The sequence below is a fragment of the Xyrauchen texanus genome, chromosome 44 (genome assembly GCF_025860055.1).
Source record: "Xyrauchen texanus isolate HMW12.3.18 chromosome 44, RBS_HiC_50CHRs, whole genome shotgun sequence".
Classification (NCBI taxonomy): Eukaryota; Metazoa; Chordata; class Actinopteri; order Cypriniformes; family Catostomidae; genus Xyrauchen; species Xyrauchen texanus.
The window spans coordinates 6,409,206-6,424,186 of NC_068319.1; the positions used below are offsets into that span (position 1 = coordinate 6,409,206).

A 14,981-nucleotide genomic window follows, 5' to 3' on the forward strand; every position below is an offset into this window, starting at 1 on the left:
AGTGGAAACAGGATGCACCTGAGCTCAATTTCGTTTTTTATTTTTAATAAATTTGCAAAGATTTAAAACAAACTTCTTTCTCGTTGTCATTATGGGGTATTGTTTGTAGAATTTTGAGGAAAATAATTATTTAATACATTTTGGAATAAGGCTGTAACATAAAATGTGGAAAAAGTGAAGCGCTGTGAATACTTTCCGGATGCACTGTATCATTTTCTTTCTTCAGCTGGACCTCTAAAAGAGATGTAGAATATTTAAGAACTGACAGCCTCAGTCACCATTCACTTTCATTGTATGGAAAAAAGTTGCAATGAAGGAAAATGGTGACTGTTGCATCTTTCATAATTCATCTTTTGTGTTCCATGAAAGAGAGACAGTCAAATACATTTGGTCGATATTATGGTGAGTAAATTATGCCGAATTGTATTTTTGGTTGATCTATCCCTTTAAATGCTTTAAATTAGAATTGTAAAATTTTAAATTTTACTACATACAAAACTAAATATTTGTACTGCTTTTTTTACCAAAGAATTTGTAGTCATTGGTACATGATTCCCATACTTCAATTTGTGCTGTTTTATAGTTCTGAAGACTTCCCTATTATTCTAAAATGTGGAAAATATTAATAAAGTACTCTATTAGTAGGTGTGTCCAAACTTGACTGGTAGTATAGCAATAATTCATACAAAACAGCTTTTCACGGTATAGACCAAATTGTGATGACAAATGCATGCGGGACCCGCAAAATAATTTATGTCTGTTTTTTTGTTCAGCTTATCAGAGCTCATGTTGCCTGAGGGTATTTGGGAGCTGGCATATTATATTCTGGAGTTCTGCCAGTTCGTTCAAGAATCTTCCTTCATGTGGCTGTAAGGAGTAAAACCGTTTTAACATGCACCTGTTCATCATACTCGTTTTTATTAACCCCATCGTTTTATTTATTTGGTTTCAAATCTATTCAAATTTTTGGGTTAGGTGCATAGAGCTGTGATGTTGCAAGATATGTTAATTATCTTTGGCTAACAGAGAGGAAACATTGAGTAAAATTCCCATGTTGCTGATAACCACAATGTCAACATGTCAATAATTCATTGCTCATATGATTTAATATATAAGCGTTTGAATTATTCATTCTGCCCATTTCTCTCTCTCTCTCTCTCTCTCTCTCTCTCTCTCATTTCAATCGGACTGAAGCTGAATGATTTACAGGCGGTTGACTTGGCCATGCACTACATGTAAAAGGCTATCTGTGTTGATGGAAATAACAAACATGGACACAGTGCTGATTATTTGAGCTGCTCTGTATCGGTGGCCCCTAGAGACGAGCGCTAGGGCCAAAAATAATTATGGCTCCGCAGGAGGAAAGAAAGCACAAGAGATTAAAATGTTTATAATAGTAAATTTTTTGGCTTAATAGAGTTCAACCTGAGAAAACATGCAAATAATGTAGCTCACAATATATTCTCAAAGCCACATGTGGGAGGCAAAAATCCACAGGTGGGTTGAGAGAAGGATGGACAGGAGATGGATGAACCATTTTCCTAATTCTTAGGCCAATATGACCAATAACAAATGGTTTCAAAAGTATGCAACATTGCTGTCACATGACCTCATTACATGGATATTTAATTCAACAAAGGTGTCCAGTTATCATCAAAAATGGTTGTTTTGCATTTTAAATCCAATTTTCCAATTGTGTAAACATGTTTTGTCAGTCTGCTAAAAAAAATTTGGTCAAGAAACAGATGTTAAAAAGCATGGCTGATACCGATTGTGGTTTATTTGTCACAATGGAAATGTCGAGTCAAACAGTTTGCATTGTGGTATACAGTATTCAATGCAGTCTGCTCTGGTTGCATACTGCACATTTGGTCAAATGTAGTGGTCATGTGGGTATTTTCCAAATTTGTCTAGGTAAAAATACATTCTGTGTGTGCACAGTAAGCCTACTGTATAGTGCAGAAATAGTTATGTCGAGTAGTATGGCAATATGTTATTCCGGACATTGCCCAATTATAGAATTATTGAGGACTTTTATGTATATTTTCTGGTAATCTGTAGGTTGGGTTGAATTGGCTGAGATTCTGTTTAATTAATTTAATAAATTATGCATGGTTTGACCTCAAAACCTTATTTCTCTTCAAAGCCAGCACTATATGCTTAAACAAAAGAAAATGTTTAAAGGAGAATCATATCAATCATACAGCACTGGAATAGATATCTACAAAGCTATAAAACAAAAATTAAATCTAAAGGCCACTTGATCTGACAGTACAAAGCAGTGTGACAAGTCAAAAATCAGATCAAGCTTTGTAAAAAGGTATGTTGCAATGTGAAGTTCAATATTTTGTGTATTTTCAACAACCACTCCTGCCCTATTTATCCGTCAACATGGAAAAAGTCCCTTATTGAAGCCTACCCGCGCAAAACAAAACATGGGCTTATGTGACCTTTTGAGTTTGAGTTCATGCAAGATCTGAGCATGATTACAATCAGACTGGACATCCATATTTTAAATATGAATTTAAGTCATCTATATTTAAGAGAGTTGCTGATAGCTCATGATTGAAGTATATTTAATTTTACTGTATGAGAAATCTGATTGATCACTGTAGTGTGAAAAGTCAAAAAATTTATTTATTTGATATATTCTGTCATATTATTATTAGAGATAAACCATAGATCGACAGACAGACAGACTGACAGACAGACAGATAGATAGATTATTACGAGTTATGATTATTTTACCCCCCAAATTCTCATTAAACATGACGGGGGGAAAAAGGTCATTTTGATATTTTCATTACCGAAGCATGAAAAAAGGATATATAATTGACATTGTAAAGTAGTTATATATCATAGTAGTACTCTCTTGTTACTACCTTTCACTTTTGCTGATTTTAATTGAACAAATCCTTGTACAACAGCATAATTTTACTGTAATATAGTTTAAGTCCTTTTTTACTATAAATATCCACATTCACTTTCACAGTCTGAAAGTGAAAGTGGAGATTTATAACAAAAAAGGAATAAAATATTGATCTGTTACAAACCCAACGTGTTTGTATCGCTTCAGAACACATATATTAAACCACTGGAGTCGTATGTATTACTTTTATGCTGACTTTATGTGATTTTTGGAGCTTCAAAGTTCTGGCCACCATTCACTTGCATTGTATGGACCAAAAGAGCTGAAATATTTTTCTAAACATCTTCTTTTGTGTTCATCAGAAGAAAGTCATTCACATCTGGGATGGCATGAACGTGAGTAAATGATGAGTGAATTTTCATTTTTGTTGAACTATCCCTTTAAGTGTCCCAAAATAATGTCACAACGCAAGGAAAATCTTAATAGTCCTAAATATTGGCTTCATTTTCTTTATAGTTTAATTTTTTATTATTATTAATTTGGGGATAAATATGATTAGTTACACTGTCATGACAGGTTTTGTGAGAATCACCCCTGTATATACATACGTAGAGATAAATATTGTAGAATTATTTGTTGATAATAGTGTTTTGTTACTATTGTTGTGTGGTTGCTTTTATTGTAATGAGCCTCATTCTTATGAACGCTCATTCAAAAGTGTTCGACTGTTCCTTTAAGGGGTTTGTAGCTGTGGATGGAGTGTCGGTTTACATCTCAAACTCCTCCTCCTTCATTCTGATGAGGGTGTTCCTTCCTTTTACCCCACTCCACTTCTATCATCCAGGGATACAAATGTTTTTATCCACATTCGTAGTCCATCATCGGAGCAGAATTATAAATATTTACTTAGAACTACAATAGTAAACTTATATAAGCATGGAACAGACACACTGCAGCGCCTGACACGGAGAGATCTGAGCGTTTGGAAGAGAACAACTCTGAAGTAACAGGACAGACTGAAACTTTGTATCCGCACCTTTGTTTTGTCAAACTCTGGTTGGTTGCAAGAGTAACAGACGAATCCGAACACACGAATGGATATCAAATGATTCCCGTGGACTGTTTGGGGAGGTTTATTTTAGGGTGTGCGCACACGGAGCGCAAAAGTGCTGCGCCGAAAAAACGCAATCTGGTTTTCTGATCTGATCATGGGACAACTGGGAATCTCTTGTTTTTTGTAACATCGGCACAGTCACGTTTGTAAGATTTGGGGGTGAGTGCGGATTACAGCAGCGCTTGCAGACGGAAGAAAGTTTCCTCCGTTTCGGTTTTTTTAAACAGACTTTTGTGGTGCTATTTTCGGGACAAAATGCCTCAGTTAAACGGAGGAGGTGGTGATGACCTGGGAGCTAATGATGAACTAATTTCCTTCAAAGATGAAGGCGAGCAAGAGGACAAAATATCGGCGAACGTGTCGTCGGAGAGAGATCTGGACGAAGTGAAGTCTTCTTTAGTGAACGAATCGGAGAACAACAGCAGTTCATCTGACTCCGAAGTACGGCTAATAGTTCTGTACTAGTTTATGGTTATAAACCCCCCCTAAAAGAACGTTCCTGAAACGTTAGGGACTGGTTTCCAAACAAATATCCAAATGGGAACCATACACTAACGTTAGGGGAACGTTCTTTTTTTTTTTTGGCTGGGATTTTAGTGCATTTGGCTTCTAATGCATGCATATAATAAGTGTATTTTGAGTGGTAAATCTAAACTGTGATCCTATATTTTCTTAATGCAAGCCAACAGACAGGCGTTCCCAAGCCAGACTCGAACTAGAAAGTTACGAGAAACAACGAGAGTACTTTGCAGAAGGTATAAACCCCTATATTTTAGGTTCTAGACTCATTCCAATGCACATTAATGAATGTACAATAATAATTTATTCATTCACTGTCGTCTTCTTGTCCCCAAAGCTCTGAGGCGACAGCAAGACGGAGCCTTTTTCAAGGGACACCCTTATGCTGGTTATCCGTTTCTTATGATCCCAGATCTCACTAATCCATACCTCTCCAACGGCTCTCTATCTCCCAGCACACGAACGGTACGTGACATTTCATTTTATGCGCCAATTATCGCCTTTATGACGTCACAATGCACCGTATACTTATGCCACTGTTGCATTGTATCAGGCCACGCGCTAAAAAGTTGCAATCCAGTGCGCCATATTCCCTTCAAGAGGCCTCTGAAGGGCCAAGCAGTTCCTTTGTTTACACGTAATGAATTTTTACTATTAGAGGCCTTTTCTTGAGCTCCACAAGTGTCTTGCTCACTTCAACTCTGTAAAAGATGTGGGTTTCAAAGGATTGCCATAGTTTCCCGTTCCCACTTGTTGAGTCTTGAACATACATGTATTAGGAGGCTATTCTAATGCTTTGCATTAAACAATAAGTCATTTACTCTGGCTCACCCATGGACAAAAGGAGTCTTTATGTGTATGCCACCCCCAATGGCATGGAAATTGACTTTTCGCAGCGCAACCCTTGAGAGATGCCTGCTCTATTAATTTTGTATTATCACAACTGGAGGCAAGCCCAGGCAGATAGGATTCATCCAGCTTTTGGTGTCAGGAATGTTTCTTTACCTCCTTTGTTGTTGTGTGATTAGGGCTGTCACGATTATGAAATTTGGCTGATGATTAATTGTCAAACAAATAATTGTGATTATGACATTTAATTGTCTCGCTAAGGGCTCTCACGATCAATTGTCATATTTTTTAAGGTGTACTTATTTTCTGAATGTGTGCTTCATACACCTTAAGAAGTCATTTTTACATATTTAACTTCAAATGTAGAAATCGAACAATAAATTATGAATAAACTATGATTTCCTTTTAAGTCTTTAAAAAATCAAAAATTATGTTTTAAATTTCAAAATATTTCTAAATACTTATAAATATGTCTCTCTTTTTGGCCAACTTTAGTTTTAGTCAATTTTATATTTATACTTTTTTGCATTTGCATTACATTATGCAATAGTAAACTATTTATTTCCTAATTTCTTCACTTTCACACGTTATTTTAATGCTCTGATTAAACCCATGATCCCTTATTTCTCATGATGCAAAGCCTTTGAGATTTTGTTTTATCATTTTACCAATCCACAATAATAGAGTAAGCTTGCATCTCCTCTTTGACACTGCGTGTATGAATAAGGAACATTTGCCATTTCACAATCGTTGAAATTTTCGTGGGAGTTTGGTGCCAGCCTCTGCTGACTGCATGCGGATCAGATCGCTTCATGCGCTCTTCAGGACAGGAGCTTATTGATTTCCGCGTTGCGGTTCAGTGATGCTTAGACTCAACTAAAAGACACGCATATGCGCCGTTCATGGCATTTATACAGTATCTTTGCTTAAAAATGAACTTATTTGGGCGTTAAAATGTGATTGGAATTTGAATCCCCAATGATCACAGTTGTCTCAAATAACCATGATCAGATGGTTATTTAATAATCGCAACAGGCCTGTGTTATACAGTGTTGCTGAGTTAGATGGTTGAATTTATGACTGTGTGCAAAATGAATCACTGATATCAAAAGCAGGAAGGTTTAGATTGTGAGATGTTTTATTGGGTTTATGTCATGAAGAACTTTGATTCATTTTCGTAGATTGTGGAACCACTCTAGAATTATCCTACTCTCAAAATGTTCTTCCCCATCAGTGAAACTACTTTTCAATTAGATAGCTGTTAGGCAACAATTGTTATCATTAGTTAGTGCTTGACGGCCCTGTTGAGGGTCTCCACTGGATGCCCATTATCTTAATGACATCTTCACCTAGGGGGGCAGTTTGGCTACCTGAGCAGCAAGCCCCCACAGAGTTGTGTGTGAATCAGAGCCAAATTGCTGCATATGTTTGCTTTACTCCATTTAGCTCCATTGAAGGATATCTAGGGAAGGAGCCATGTGTTTTTTGCCTTGTTTGCCTGTTGCTCAATAAAGCCACTGTGACAATGTGTACGTGATGAGGCGTGTGAACGTAGGTCAACATGTCATTGTAGAAAAATTTCAGCAGGCCTTTGGCAATAAACATTTCTTCATTGTGTCCATTGTGCTGCTAACTCGTGAGAATGCATGAATCTGTAGGTCATACACATGGATATTAGATGTGGTATTAGGTTTGCTTGTTTGCACCACAATGGTTTTTTCAACTCGTCAAATAGCATTATACACAGAGAATGGCTGCCATCGCATGAGTGGTTTGACTAAGGTTACTTTTAACAGAGGTTTAACAAAGAGTGACTTGTGATTCTAGTAGATAAGGTGGATAATAACATCTGACTTCTGGTCTGCCAGTCTGTGTGTGTGTTTATAAGCCTGAAGGCAACTGATTAAACTGAATCTTCCTTAGTTTACAATAGCAAGGTTGTGTATAGTTGTACAAAAGTTTGTGAAGCGCCACTTAGTCTATGAGGGATTTTTTTTTTTTTTTTTAAATGTTGCTGAACCAAAGCAGAAATCTGTTTACAGTAACTGTTGGCACTGAATTAAGAACGTAAATACAACCTGCTATCCGGAGAATTTCCAGCTTTTTTTGTTTTAGTTTGTACAATGGAAAAACACAAAAAGGCTACTCTTGTTGAGATGTTTGTGTTAGCTACTCTATCTAGTGAGTAAAGGAACTTTTGTGTATATATATTATCAAGCTGTTAACCAAGTTACTTGGCTTTAACATGGTTTGACTTCGGTTGAAGTTGTGAGTTGTTAAATTCTCCACAGTGTCCTCTTTTAGCTAATGCTAATTTAGCACTTTTGTTTGGTCATTCTCACTTCTCTTATTTAACAATGTAATCTCAATTTATTTAATTATCTTCTAGTGAGTGTAAACACCCTTTAGTCTGGGAAAAAATCCATTGTGTCCTTGTGTGGATTAGTCAATATATTTTTGTTAGCTTGGTCAAACTAATCTTGTTAGATTTTCTTGCTCTGTTCCCCTGGTGTGATAGATATGTTTTGTAAATTTGATGTGGGCATATGCAATTTCTTTGTTAGATGTTAAGGGTGGAGTGTGTAATTTTTGCAGCATTAGCCACACGTGCAAAAATAGTGCAATTAGTGGAATTGCAAAAATTATTGTTTTCATACAGGTTTCCTGTACACTCCCCCATCTGCCATTGGTCTGCAAGCAGATGGTTCCACCCTAAAACTCTCACCACTGATTTTGCCAATGTGGTTGTGACAGGCCAGTCAAGATGCAATGTTTGATAGCCACATAGCTGCAGAGTTTACGCTTTCCTGAGAAATAAATCTACAATTGGCTTACTCATGGTTGCCTCTACATATTAAGCTGTGCTTGGAGAAAATATTTGAATATAAAAAAATACTCTATGACGTTTTAATACATCTATTTTAAAACACTTTTCTTAGCCTAGCACAGTAGCATGTCAGGCTGACCTAGCAGCAAAAACTAGCCTCTAACCAGATGTTCGTAAATACCACAAATGACGAATATTTGAACTAACTTATACAAAAACTTTGTAACGGAAACTCTTCATGTTTGTGAATCCACTTTGGTGGGGGTCATGCCACACTGACCAGCGATATTAATTAATCTTAAGTGCTCTTATTGGACAAAGTTGCACTATGGAGTAAGTGACAAGCCCTCGATCACATAGCTGTGCTGTCTGAGCACGTCCACCCTTTTTTGACTGGCATTTTCTTCCTATTCGTCTTTCTTCCACTCTTTATCTCTCTCCTCTACTATGGTATTTTAAGACCTATGAGACAATATAAAGTAAACAGAGGAATTGTCCTGCATACGAGAGGGCCTCTTTTTACATAAACAAACAGTGCTCAGGAGAGCGGCCCTGTCAACAGCCCAATCCTTTTCCACACACTCAGCACTCAGAGATGGGGTGGGGGGTAGATGGAGAGAAGCCAGGCGCCCCCACCCCGTCCCACCTCCCCATCTTGAGCTACAGAGGGGACATTGTCCAGGCCTTGAAGTTAAGGCAACATTCCTATAGTGCAAGACTGTTCAGGAAACCTTAAAACTGGTGTACGAATGTTTGCACAAATAACCGAATAAACAGTTTTGCAATTTTATCCTGAGTTAATGTGTTATGGGGAAGGATGAATTCTTTCTTCTGTAAGGATGAACTAAACAAACCAAATTCATTTTGAAATTGCCCTGTCTTACTCTGCTCTGTTATAGATGTTTGTGCTATGAATGCAGTCTTGTTAGCAGGCCAGGAATATCATAGACATAAACCAATTCTCTTTTTGCCCTTTTAATGTCTTTAATCCTTTATACGGTAATTATGTACCCAATATTTAAAAATGTTTATGTCATTGGAGGTGTTCCACCATAGACCCTCACTGTTAACCTATTATTCAGTGAGATTAAAACCAGAAAGTTCCTTAATGAAAAAAATAAATAAATAAAAACTCTGAAATGTCAAGCGAAAAGCTTCCCAAACATTATTTTCCTTCTGGTTTTCCACACGAACTTGGCTTCTGTCTTTATTTGTCCAAGATGTTCATTGTAAAGGCAGATTTTTCAGACAAGGCATGGGTGACTAGTTGACTTCTTGTCCAACAACAGACTTGTCCAGGGCTATTCAACTCCGGTCCTGGAGGGTCACTGTCCTTCAGAGTTTAGCCCTGAACCTAATCAAACACATCTCAACAAGATAATGGTCTTTGGGATTTACTTGAACAATACAGGCAAGTGTGTTTGATTATGGTAGGAATTAAACTCTTAACTGGAGTTGAAAAGCCCAGAATTCTTTTTTTCTGACATATTTTTCCTTTTGATGTTCTGTGATGGTGCTTTCATTTTCTGTGCTTTAGCTGGTAGACAGTTTGCATGATAAAACCCTCTAAGAAAAGTTTTGCTTTTAATGTCATCACCTTCAATTTATTCAGTCAACCCATTGCCTAGTTTGTTTTGAGAATATGTAGTTTTGCATGTCTCTAAAAAGACCTAATTTGCAGACATCAACCAACGTTGGTTTGAGTTTATATTCATTTGTATCTGAGGGTGAACTGCAAGGACTGAAGAATTGCAACAGGAAGTAGATAAAAGAATGTAGAGAGCTATTCCCAAGGCCAGAGTCATAGCACAGATCTCTTTCCTGTTGATCATATCACGTCCTGCGCCGGTCGCATGGAATCATTCAAAATGTGCTGTATATCAATGTTTGCTTTATCTCTTTGGCCAATTACCTTCACATGACCTGGTGTTTACTAGGGTGGTGTAGAAAGCAAGTCACTGTGGTTATAATCAGTTTGTGTTTTTGTTGTAACTGAACCATAGCTGTGTTTCGTAAAACATCTGAACTTTGTTATCGCAGATGTAATAATGCAGCTGATATATAGATTTTCTAGTTGTTGTTATGTAGACAGACAGGCAGTCATTGGCTGCAGTGGAAACACTGTTTGCCAATAATTTGCCAGCTACTCAAATGCTGCAAAAACACATTAAATCAAAATGCGACACAAGTAGATCTACTCTACATGGACTGCTACAGTATAATTGACACTTTTCATGATTGGTAATTTTGGCAGCTATATTTGTAATCTCAATTGTTTATTTGATTAATTGTGCAACCCAACTCTAGGCAGAATGGACTGGAGCCTTACTTAAGTTTCTATGTTGGTCTGGTGAGTGCGTGTAAGCTGCTGACCTCATTCTCCATTGAGAAGATTGAGCTGGCAGTCTTTAGCACTCATCAATACGCACTTCATGTTCAGTTGTATGTCCTGCAGTGAATGTGGTTCCCCCCTCCCTCCCTTCTCAGAAAACAGCGAGTTCTCGCTCAGAGCTGCGTACTGACTTCATGCATCACTCCATGCTAATAAAACTTGATTGTGCCGGGGATAAAGTTTAAGGGGTTGGGGGGCTTCAAGCTTCATCAGTCTGGTATTTTTAACAGCTGTTTTCAGTTATTACCTCGCAGTCAGAGCTTCCTGGGGCCTCGGGAGGGGGATGGGGGCTTGGGCGGGTGAAGAGGGGGGCAGTTAGGGGTATAGCGTTATGGGAAAAAATTAGGCGAGCTGTCGGGGAATGAGGGTGCCAGGTGGGTGAGAAAGTGGGCATGCAGCCAGAAGTGTGTGTAAGTGTGTGTCCTGTTGGGTTTGTTGGAGCACATGAATGCTGCGATAACGCGTTATCTCATCGCAACCCTTCATGGTCTCACATGGCCCTGTTGTTGCCTTCATGTCATGTAGAGATCTGATATAAACAGGAATTTCTCATAAAGCGAGATGTGCTTTTAGCTCTTTTTTCGTGTTGACTGGTTGTTCGCGATATTGCGATTTCTGAGAAGTAACCCATAGTTGTGAATTGTTGTTGATCCTGGTTGACAAATAAGGTTGTCTGAGGTGATAAAAATTAGATATGTAGTTTAAAACACACTTTTAAAATTTGTAGAAATGGAGGCTAACCTTTGTGTGCAATTTGGTTGAATACATTTTTGAAAAACCTTGATTAGCATTTTCTACCAAAAAAAAAAAAGTATTTAATAACTCTAAAAATCTCATGTGCTGTAACCAAGTAAAAGGTAATAAAATCTTGCACATATTTAAATATATTTTTTAAGGTAAAAAAAAAATATATATATTTTTTGTCAAGAATATCAAGGTTTCTTAGGGTTACTCCATATGACCTGAGAAAAATGTGCCTTTTCATAAAAGTGTCAAATCACACAGTCTTGAGGTTCTAAAGGGATACTCTGTTTTTTGTTGTTGTCACATGACAGCAAAATACCAACCAACATGTTGGTTAACCATCTGACTTAGATTTATTTTAAAGGGTAACTAAACACCTGCTCAGAGTCTGACTCCACCCACTAGAAATATTTGAAAATGCAGGAAAAGTGGGCAGACCCCGGCGGGGATAGAGGGAACGAACTGAGTGGGGGGGGGGGGCCTGAGACTCGTAGTGACGGATTAATTGACAGCTGCTGTCAGACTCTATGTTATTATTATTCCTCACACGGTCGCAAGACGACATGTACATGAATCTGGCGTGGTGAGCTGGAACCTGCTTACGTCAGCTGTCACCGCTTACGTCACGAAGTACCGCAACAGCCAATAGGAAAATTCAACTGCAGTAGCCACTGTTCAACCTGAAGAGGGCAGCACTCAGACGTTTTTACACCATATATTGTAGAATTAAAACACTTTATACACAAATGTCAAAAAAATTACTTGAATCAATGACCAGTGCTAATAAAGCCCCATGCTTACAGATCATTAACTAAAAAAAAGTTGGTTTAGGGTTTAGTTACCCTTTAAATATTAATAATAGTTTAAAGTAAAATTGTTTTTCTGCTTCTTTTTTTAAGAAGTAATAATAATAAATAATTATGGACTAATCATGCCACCATTTGTTTTTTCATTAATTGTAGCTCTTAATGAGACTTTTTTTACTGTCTCAGGATGGTTACACTACACGACATTTTTAAACTTAAGTGGCAGAAAAAATATTAAAATGGCTTTGTCAAGGGACATTGAAACATGATCATAATAGCAGATGTGTATTCAAGTAATAGTTTTGTTTGAATTGGATTTTAATGTATTTTTAAATAACTTAATACAGTGTTTCCCCTAGGATTTCTTTCAGCAGCAGTGCTGTTTTGCGCATGTCCACAAGCCTGCAAATCAGGATCAGTATTAACGTGTGTTGGTCAAAGAATAGATTAATACAGGGGTGATAAACTCAATTTCAGCCTTGGCCACATCAGGGTTTATTTGTGCCCTCAATGGGCCCTCTGAAAATGTGGCACCAGCACCTGCTTTGGTAGCACCCATGCAAATAATATCACATGTTATGTGCACTGAAATGCACATTTGACAGTACAGCATTGATTTAGAGTTTTTTTTTTTTACATATTTCTTTCATCAGGCTCCTACTGATAAAACTACAATCATCTCTTGGAATTTCTGAAGGCAAAGAAAACAGCTTACATTTTCCTACAATTTGAACGAATTACAAGAGTACAGATTTTACACAGATGGTAAACTGATTGCTTGGCCCATAATTATGAAAATGCACCATAGTTCTTCCATAAAATCCATAGTTTTAACAATGATATTTGTAATAGTTATGGTTACCATAGGTAGAACCATGCATGGCTTCTCACTACCATGGTTAGTAACTATGGTTTCTATATAAAGAACTATGTAATCTTTTGACATTTAGAAAGTTTTTCTGCCACAACTACCATAGATAATACAGTACAGTTAGTGTTACTGCAGTAAATCCATGGTAAGTTTTATAAGCGGTGTGATCTGAGAATTGAAAAGCCTTCTAATTTGTGATTTCTCCTGTTTTCTTTGTCTGTACCATTTAGAATGTGGGGGCTGTTTGATTTAATCTACTTTCATCACCGATACATAAGAGTTGTGCAACAGAAAATTCTGTACAGCATTCAAACGGGTTTCGCAATCCCCGCCACGCATCTCACGGGTTGACAGCCGCATTTAAAATAGTAAATCCTAAGTTTCAAAAATTAGCTATCGGGCCACTTCAAATGAAGCAGGTTTGACATGTGTAGTTATGTGGTGATGTCACTGAGCAAGTGCGTGTATTTGTGTGTCTGTGTGTGGTGGGTCCCTTTCGAAGTGTAGAAAGCGCACAGCTGACTGGGGCTGGCAAGTGTTATGTTTCGTCAAGAATATTAACCATGTGAGATCTCTACAGCACCGCTGCAAAATGCATATAGGGGAAACATGATTAATAGATCCAGACAGAAAAATGAGCATTACGTCATTGACCCAAATTCAAAATCTTTAAAACAACAATCAAGTCCTAACAACACTGTCCAAACACTGATGGGCGTTAGCATTAGCAGTGAGTATTTTGTATTTTTGTGATGCTGTCTCTGGTAAGCTTTGCACTGCTTCAGTATGTATTCGCCTTTCTCCGTCTGAAGGAGTCATTGGTGGAGAAGCTCTTTGTGGGCAGGGGCTTGGGGGTGGGAAGGCAAGCTCCGATTCTCGTGTGAAATGAGGGATGTTCTATAGTGACTCTTGGCCGAGGCAGCAGGGAGTGTATGGGAGCTTTTATGAATAGAGGCCTTTCAGTTGTTCACTATGGCTCTGAAAAGCTGAACAAAGGCCTAGAGGATGGCGACTGAGAGCTACACGGTAGATCCACAAAACACTTCACTTTGCACCGGCACAGTCGTAATCCCTAAGACATCAGCAATTCCAAATGCATGCATTCAATGTTGAATTCAAGAAATGTCATGCAAATAGAGTAGACGGTTGACAAATGTCTCGGAGATGTTTAAAGCCAGAATTGGCATTCATTTGGCCAGGCTTATGGTTGTCAAAATGCTGGATTTGTTGTTCGTCTGGGAATTTTTTCACACTGTTGTGCAGTGGGGTATTGTGGACAAGGTTAACCGAATATTCAGGATTGGGGGGGGCTAAGTAAATGTATAAGAATTGGTAATTATAAAACCCATATTGATTGACCATCAATCTGAATATTCGAAGCAAACACACCTTCAATGTTTATGGCAGTTACAGCCTTGATTGTATTATAAGTTTATTGCCGTATATAGGCCACTAAATGAAAATGTGTCATTTTTCTATGGGTTTGACAGTGAGATACATCTTCACATTGTTTCAGTTTGGGGTCAGAGGTCAAGATTCACAGCCTGTTGACGTGACTCACAGTTGAGTGGGCACCAAAGTTCCCAGATTCCAACAGGGGGGTTGTCGTCGCGCTCCAGGGCTGGCCCCTGTCCCCTCTCTTGGCTTTTGAAACTCTCCTTTAGGATCTGTCAGACAACTTGTAGCCTATAAACAGTGGAGGCCAGTCTCCCCTGCCTCGCACACACCCTGCTGCTCGCGTTCTCTCAAAAACGATGCTCCATGGCGTGATGATTAATTAGAAAAGAAGAACAAAAACAAAAAGAACCTTGCTCCAGTTCTTTGGCTGCAGACAATCATTGGCCACCACAGTCTAGCACATTTAGATTGGTGGAGTGGAAGTGACATAACCGCTGACACAAAAGAGCAGCCGTGTGATTTGAAGGGAATGCACATTGTGTGGCATTGGGGGGGTCCACCACAGTACTACGACTCTACAGCCCTGATCGCA

General features: G+C 38.1%; 1 protein-coding gene across 1 annotated transcript in view; it reads left to right on the forward strand.

The window, feature by feature from the left end:
• The first annotated feature begins 3,705 nt into the window (after window positions 1-3,705).
• The window catches only part of tcf7l1a (transcription factor 7 like 1a), a 37,733-nt gene continuing 26,457 nt past the window's right edge, over window positions 3,706-14,981 (forward strand). The window contains exons 1-3 of the mRNA XM_052117542.1: window positions 3,706-4,424; window positions 4,666-4,738; window positions 4,840-4,967. Coding sequence (XP_051973502.1) covers window positions 4,239-4,424; window positions 4,666-4,738; window positions 4,840-4,967 — 387 coding nt within the window. The 5' untranslated portion in view covers window positions 3,706-4,238. The remainder of the gene's footprint in view (window positions 4,425-4,665; window positions 4,739-4,839; window positions 4,968-14,981) is intronic.